General features: G+C 44.5%; 2 protein-coding genes across 2 annotated transcripts; both read left to right on the top strand.

Moving 5' to 3' along the window:
- The first annotated feature begins 3164 nt into the window (after positions 1–3164).
- On the top strand, positions 3165–4115 carry LOC149191896 (uncharacterized). Its single transcript, XM_089406773.1, has one exon. It carries the CDS (start codon positions 3165–3167, stop codon positions 4113–4115), a length of 951 nt encoding a protein of 316 aa, XP_089262899.1.
- A 282-nt stretch (positions 4116–4397) lies between these two features.
- Positions 4398–7070, top strand: LOC149191897 (uncharacterized). The gene has a single exon (XM_089406774.1). It carries the CDS (start codon positions 4398–4400, stop codon positions 7068–7070), a length of 2673 nt encoding a protein of 890 aa, XP_089262900.1.
- Positions 7071–8452: the final 1382 nt, after the last annotated feature.

The following is an 8452-nucleotide window of genomic DNA, read 5'->3' on the forward strand; positions in this document are numbered from 1 at the left end:
TTTTTCCAAAATGTAACAAATAATTAATTTAATTAAAAAAACAACAACAACGAACCATACAAAAACCATCAAAAAACCTTTGAAAACTCTTAGAAAATGATAAAACCAACAAAGAAAACCATAAAAAAAAAACTATTTAAAACAACTTAAAAAACCACAAAACCAACCTAGGAAAAAGAACAAAACAAAACAAAACAAAACCTTTGAAACTACCTAGAAAACACTTTGAAACCACAAAAAAAAAATTATAATTTAGGGTTTAAATTTGTTTCTTACTTGCAATGTTTTGTGTATTAAATGCACATTTTCTATTTTGAATGGTAATTTAAATAATTTTTTTCTAATAGGTTTTAAATTTTTTCTTTAAGAATTTTGTGAAATAAATTTTCAATTTTTATTTTATTTTTTGTTATTTAAAATGTATTTTAAATTTCTAGTAAATGTGACCAAAAATATAAAAACTCTCAAATAAAAACAATGAAACGATAACCAATAAATAAGTAAATTAAGGACTCGAGATTGACATGATGAATATGGTTTTTCATAGTGAATCTTTATTTAATAAAAGAATTTACTTTATTTTATTATTTTAAATTTAAATAATTTATATTTTAAATATTTTTTAATAATAAATATAATATGATTCTAGTTTTAAAAATAAAAATTAAAAATCTAAAAAGAAAATTTGATATATATCATGTCATGAGATATATATAATTATAATATTTTACATAACATATGTATATATATAACATAACACGTAACCATATATTTAACTATAGCATTACATAGCTATATATTATAATTGCTGCTATATATTATTTTAAGGAATGGTGCGGAAGGCTCCGGAGCTGGTACGATCATGCCCCTGTAACATGGCCTGAACGGGGTTTGAGAAAACGGGGTTGCAGGCCGGCATCGGTCCTGCAGCCAACCCCGACACCGTCCTTCATCGGGTCACGAGCCTGGGGTTTTTACTATTGTCTTTTGTTTTTTCTCCCCATACCTCCGCAGGTTCTCCTTACTTACCCTTCCTTTTTTTCACCCCGTTCTGGTTACCTCGCTCCGCCGATCGTTGCTAGGTCTCTGTAGCTGCGCCCAGACAGCTAACGGCTGCCGCCCGTCGCTTTCCTCACGCCTGCACAACCCGGACGGATTTCTGCTGCTCCACATTTCTCGCCCTTGAACGGCCCAACGGTTTACCTTGCTGTCGGCGACGGTCCCCGACGGTTACCTGGTTCCGAGGTTGCATACTGTTTTAAGCAGCTGGCGATATGGATCTTGACGAGGTGGACTACTCGGACTCTCCGCTGGCAGAAGGCTCCATCTGGCGATCCACGTTTACGGCTTCTGGAGGTCTATATAGTGAAAGTTTGTCCGCCAGTTTTGAGGACCTCACTCAATCGACGGATCCGGCTCTCCCCGCCTCTCTACAGCCTGTCGAACCCTCTTCCTGGGCACCATTCTCTGTTCCCTCCCCGGCCTCCCTTGGTTTTCTAGCGGAATGCTTCCAATCCTCCCCTATCGACGCCGGCCCCTCAAATTTGCAGGGTTTTCAACCCCTTCCGCATCAATCTGACGCACCCCCTGAAGCCCCCCTTCCTGCAGCTCCCCTCCCCCCTTTAGCTCCCCCTGCCTCCTCTGGAAGCTACAATGCCATCCCCCCCCTCCCGGAGGCTATCCCCCCCCCCTTTCGATCCCTCTCCCCTCCCCCCCGATTGATGCACCGGTTGGATCTAGGGCACCTGCAAACCCTAGCCGCATGTCCTCCCGCCCGTCGAAGAAACAACGATGCTTTAAATCCAGACCTGAGGACATCATTCTGAGGCTTGAAGAAGACATCCAGTGGGGAGACGCGATGGATTTAGTGGACAGAGTTCTTGTGGGGCGCATCCGGGGCAGGAATTACTCAGCGGAAAAACTGAAGACCTGGGCTACGGAGATTTGGGGCCAACACCTGGCGGAAATCCCCTCTGTCCAGACATTCATGCGACGCTGGTTCGCGTTGAGGTTCGCAAGGGCTGACCACACGAGCTGGGTACTGTCATCTTTCTGGCACTTCGAAAAAGCACCAGTACTTCTCAAAAGATGGACGCCCCTCTTCGACCCGGAGACTGAACAAATCAGGGTTGGGCATGTTTGGGTTTGACTCCCGGGCTTGCCACTTTAGTACTGGTCCGAGGACATATTCAGGAGAATCGGAAACTCTCTGGACACCTTCATGGAATCGGACAAATCTTATCTCTCGACGGGGATGATGGCATACGCCAGGGTTCTAGTCCACCTAGACACGAGAGGAGGCTTGCAGGAACACATCACTATTCAGTGGAAATCTTTCTCGAGGAAGCAGAAGCTAGACTACGAAGGAATCCCTTACCGATGTAGGAGATGCCATCAAGTGGGTCACCTCTACAGGGATTGCCCCCTCCTCAAAAAGACTCAGCAGGAATCCATGATGCAGGACCAACCCACTACAGCGGGACACCCAGCTCCTCCGGCCGCGGTGGAACAAATCAAGACCTCAGACACAGTGGAAGCGCCGCTCGCACCTCTGAAAAAAAGCAGGGCAAGAACCCGATCAGGCCTCCATCTCCTCCTCTGACGCGCTCAAGGGCTGCAAAAGGAGTCGTCTTTTCATCGGGTATGTCTCTTCCCCCTGTTGACTCTGCATCACATCTTACTTCTTCTTGTTTATCACTATCCTCCCACTTGCCCCCTCCGGTCTTGATTCCCGGCCCCTCATCCCCGTCGGTCCTCGACCTGGTTGTGGACTCCCGCCCGCCCTTTCCCCCCACAAAACCACACCATCTCTATATGACCTGCCCTCTCCCACAGCCATCGGCCTTTTTTACCTCCTGCTCCCTCCCTTTCGTCCCGTCCCGCTCCCTTCAATCGCCCTCCCCCTTGGTAAACTCCACTCCGAGGTACTCCACCCGCTCAACTGCAAAGCAGAAAGAGCCGGACGCCATAGGACTGGCAGCTGCCCCTCCCATCCTCTCGCCCAAGCAGGGTAGAGGCCGACCCTCCAACATCCATAAGGCAAAAGAACAAGCTGGGGACGAAGTGATCCAGGGCAAACAGCACACCATTGAAAGGGTTCTTAGAGCAAAGGACACCCTTCCCCCCCCCCCTCCATGAAGATTTTGTCCTTCAATTGCAGAGGGATGGCCAGCCCCGAGAAAAAGTTGGCCCTGAAGCGACTCCTTATATCTGAGATGGTTGACATTATCCTTTTACAAGAAACCCTATGCAAAGCGGATTCGGCCATTTCTATCCTCTGCTCTTGGATGCATGGATGGTCTTTCCACGCTATTGATGTCTCGGGTCGCTCTGGGGGCATTGCAATTGGGTTCAAGAACCGCTCGATTAACCTGAAGAACATATGGGGTGGTGAGGGTTTCTTGGGGGCGGACATTTACTCCAAGGAGCTGGAGGAAGAGCTAAGAATCATAAATGTCTATGGACCATGTCACAGCAGGGAACTCTTTTGGCGAAAGCTCCTCAGCTCCCCCCTCCTCCTAGATGGAAATGTAATCCTAGGGGGAGACCTAAATTTCTCTATGGGCTTCTCAGAATCCTGGGGACATATGGCGCAGATTGACCCGCTTTCTGATTTCTTCGAGCAGCTGCTTGAGGATCACCTCTGGATCGACATCCCCTCGGCCAAGATTCAGCATACCTGGAGGAACAACCGGTCTGGTGACCAAAGCTTGGCTAGGAGACTGGATCGCTTTATTATCAAGGAGGCCTTTCACAACAGTCACCCAAGATCCAGGCAATGGGTCGGCAGTGGTGGTATGTCGGATCATAGACCCATTTTTCTAGAGATTGGAGAAAAGCAACAGAAGCACAAGGCTCCCTTCAAGTTCAACTCCACTTGGCTCCGGGACCCCTCCTATATCAAACTAATATCCGACTTCTGGAAAACACATCCAATCCCTGAGGAGGAGGATCCAGCTAAATGCTTTGTAAAAAACCTCACTGAAATAAAGGTGTTATCCAGAGCTTGGGCTCACAAGAAGAGGGAACAGGATGACTTAATAATCACCCAAGCAGAGCAAGCAATTGCAGACCTTGAATCTCGGTCGGATGGAACTTTCAACTCCCCGGAATAGAAAGCTAAGTATGAAACCCTTATCAATCAGAGAACTCAAGTCCTCAGAGATAGAGAGGCAAGCTGGAGACTAAGAAGCAGAGAAATCTGGCTTAGGGAAGGGGATGAAAACACAAAATTTTTCCACCGCTTTGCAAATGGTCGGAAATCGATCAACACTATCTAGGAGCTGCAAAATGATCGGGGACAACAAGTTCACAACTCCAGAGAACTAGCCTCATTAGCCACCTCACACTTCAGGAACATATATATGGCCCCGAGGGAAGCCAATCTGTTAGAGATCATGCGAGTGGCCGAGCTTTTCCCCAGGTTTGTGGATGACGAGGACGCAGAAGAACTCATCAAGGAGGTTTCATTAGGGGAGCTTGAAGCCACTATTCGAGGCTTTCAAAAAGACAAAATCCCGGGACCTGACGGATGGACCATCGAATTCTACCTTGCCTTTTTTGACCTTCTGGGCCAGGACCTCCTCAAAGTTATTAATCACTGCAGCCTCTCAGGAAAGATCCCCTCGGCCATCAAAGCCACCTTCATAGCCCTCATCCCCAAATCCGACAAGCCAGCCTCTTTCAATGACTTCAGGCCCATCTCGCTCTGCAACTGCCTATACAAGATCATGGCCAAAATTCTTGCGAATAGGCTTAAGCCCATCCTTTCGGCACATATATCCCCTGAACAGTTCGCTTTCCTTCAGCACCGCCAGATCCATGAAGCTATTGGCACTGCACAAGAGCTCCTTCATTCGATGCAGAGCAGGAGTCTGAAAGGCATGATCTTAAAGGTGGACCTCTCCAAAGCTTTCGACAGGGCAAGCCTACTCTACATTCAAATGCTTCTTACCCATCTGGGCTTCCCTTACATGTTCATCAAAAGGATAATGAGCTGCATAACTAATGTGTCGTACAGTATCCTCCTTAATGGATCCCCCACTCCTTTCTTCACTGCAGAAAGAGGTCTCAGGCAGGGGTGCCCCCTATCTCCTTTACTTTTCCTGCTCATCATGGAAGGACTAAGTCGATTGATAGGGACAAAACACAGGAGAGGTAGGATTACTGGTATAAAAATCACGGAAAATTGCTCTCTCACTCACCTACTGTTTGTAGACGATGTGCTCATTTTCTTAAATGGCAGCTTGGCCGACACCTCGTCCTTGCAGCTTGTCTTCGACCTCTTTCAGAAGGCTACAGGCATGATCATAAATATTCACAAATCCACCCTCACAGCTATAGGCTTCTCGCAACATGAAGTCTTTTACACTCGACACCAGTTCCCCTTCCCATCACACCCGATGGAGGAAGGGTTGAAATATCTAGGCTTCCGAGTGAAACACGGGGGATATAAAATCGCTGATTGGATATGGATTATTGCAAAGGTGGAAAAGAGATTAAATATATGGTACAACAGATACCTCACTCGGGCTGGAAGACTCACCCTCATAAAAGCAGTACTGGAAGCAACCCCTGTATACTGGATGTCATTGGCCTGGATTCCAAGAGGAATCCTAGCCAGACTACAAAAGATATGTTGCAGATTCTTATGGAAAGGGAACAAACAGGGAAGCCTCTTTGCCTGGGTAAAATGGGATACTATAGCGAGGCCAAAGAAATGGGGAGGATGGGGTATAAAAAGATTGGACGCTTTTGCTAAAGCACTGGCAGCAAAGTTAGGGTGGCAGCTCATTACCTCACATAGCCTCTGGACAAAAGTGGTATATGAAAAATACATTGCCCCGGAAAACATTTTCGACTGGATTCGCAGGGAACACAGGGGGAGCGGAAGGCACTCCAATATATGGAAAGTTGTTCTCAACTCCCTCCCTCTCATCCGGGAAGGTTTAACATGGAGGATACATCAGGGGAATGCAGTACGCATAGGAATGGATCCTTGGATCGGGTGTGGCAATGCCCATCGACTTCCAGCACTACTAATCGCCCATCTACAGGAGCTGGGTGTCTCCCACATAGCCCACATAGCAGACCAAGAAAACACCACTCTTTTCCAGCAGGCCTGGAAGACAGCACAAGACCTCCTCATCCTGGGACAGTGGCGGCATGATTGGGAGGTATTCACAGAAGCCCTCACTCAAGCACACATCAGGATAACGGAAGAAGAAGATGAGATTGTATGGGCACACGCTAAAAATGGAACATATACTCCCAAGGAAGGTTATTTAAAGCTCATGCAACAAGCTCAGCCAGAAAATGTCCAGCAATGGTGGAAAGCACTATGGAAACTCAAAGCAGCTCCCAGAACGCGAATGCTCATGTGGACCATTCTGTTCAACAAAATCCCCACTGGCTCAAATCTGATGAAACGATCATTCCATGGGCCCTTCTGGTGTCACCTTTGCAGGAGCAATGAGGAAGACACTGAGCATTTATTTATGTCCTGCCCTATTGTCACTGAGCAATGGTCCCTTATATCCTCATCCTCCCCATCCCTCAATCAATGGCAAGGACAGACCATTACAGAGGCCTGGCTGAATTGGCTAGAGAAACACAAAGGAAGAGATAGGAACTTACCACTACTTATGTGCTGGGCTATTTGGACGGCAAGGAACCGAGCTATTTTTGACCAAAGAGACCCCATCTGGCCTAATATCAGATCCCATATCCTTGCCGATTTTGGACTACTCCCTGATGACCTCTCACAGCCCCCCCTAGATCCATCCACCCTGAGCTCATTGACAAAACTTTCCCATGGGCCTATTTCGACGGCTCGGCCCAAGCAGATGGCTGTGGCGGAGGAGCCCTCCTCTACCTTAGGGACGACCATTGTTTCAATATACAGATGCACCTGGGAAGGGGCACAAATAATTATGCCGAACTATCCACAGCTAAACACCTCATCCATTTTGCTCTTGAAAAACGATGCACAAAGCTACAACTGTTTGGGGATTCCAAACTTGTCTGCAACTGGATCAATAGAACATCTCACTGCTCTGCTTTTTCTTTGAGACACATTCTGGATGAGACACACAGGCTTATAGCTTTATTTGAAAAATTTGTTTGTCAACACATTTACAGGGAGCGCAACACAAGGGCGGACCTCCTATCAAAACAGGCAGCGCAAAGGCAAGAAGAAGACTGGCTGATACAGGAAGAAGTGGATGGAATCTTCCATCAACACTACCACAGGCCTTTTGTCGATCTGCACTCTCTCCGGGAGATATAGCTATGAGGCTGGTTTATTTTTTCAAATCTATCTACACGGTTTTTTTGATATTTTTTGGCCCACTGGAATCTCACAAAGCTATGGGACAGTAGCTGCTGTTATCACTTGGAATATATTTTAGACTCATCACAGATCTATCAGACATATCTCTCTTTTTGATAAACTTCAGATGTTATTTTTGTTTTTATCTTGGTAATTACTAGCATGTCTCCCTGCGTGGAGCACACACTTTTATTTTGTATAAATTTTGGTTTATGATACATCTGAGAACTGAAACTCCCTGCGTGGAGGAAAAAACTGTTCTTTTTTTTACCTGTACAGGGTTGTAGTCAAACTGATTTTTTTGCTACTATCCGGGAGGCGACCAGCCTCATTATGCATATGCCTAGGCATCTACAGAATGTAATTTCTTATGATCTAATAGAAATTACGACTTTTTCTACGAATATATATATATATATATATATATATATATATATATATATATATATATATATATATATATATATATATATATATATATATAGATATATATATATATTATTTTAAGGAAAAAAGAATGAATAAATAAAAATACCTCTGTTTGTTTTTTTCAAATTGAAAAATGAATGTTAATTGATTTTTCAAAATCTAATTTCATAAATTCTTTTAATTAGTGAGAATTTATTAATTTATTCATTATTTTTCTCAAAATTTCAAGGGACATATTTGCAAGAGAGATATTCTAGGAGCAATGTGGCACAACAGAATATTCTAGAACAACATAATTATTCAGAAGATCAGAAGTGGAAATGTATGATGATTCAGTCAAAACCCTACATGGTAAAAATTTTAAATTTTACTGCACATTTTACTAATAATTTTTTTTGCAATTTATTTTATATTTAATTAAAAGAGAGATTTGCAAGAGATACATTTGGAACAATAAATCAACTATTCAAAAGATCAAAATTTAAAAGGTATGGCGATTCACTGAAAACTCTACATGGTAAAATTTTTAAAGTTTATTGTTGATTTTACTAAAAAAAAAATTACATTTTTTGTTAGATTTAATTAAAATTATGATCCCCGATCGAAGTGCGATCCGGAGGGTGACCTCATCAAGACAGACTTAAGGCCAAGTACGTCGAGGTACACCACCACCGCCCCCACGCTCGAGGAGAT

The sequence above is a fragment of the Pinus tabuliformis genome, chromosome 2_2 (genome assembly GCF_031772625.1).
Source record: "Pinus tabuliformis cultivar Carrire ecotype Pingquan chromosome 2_2, CPIR1, whole genome shotgun sequence".
Taxonomy (NCBI): Eukaryota; Viridiplantae; Streptophyta; class Pinopsida; order Pinales; family Pinaceae; genus Pinus; species Pinus tabuliformis.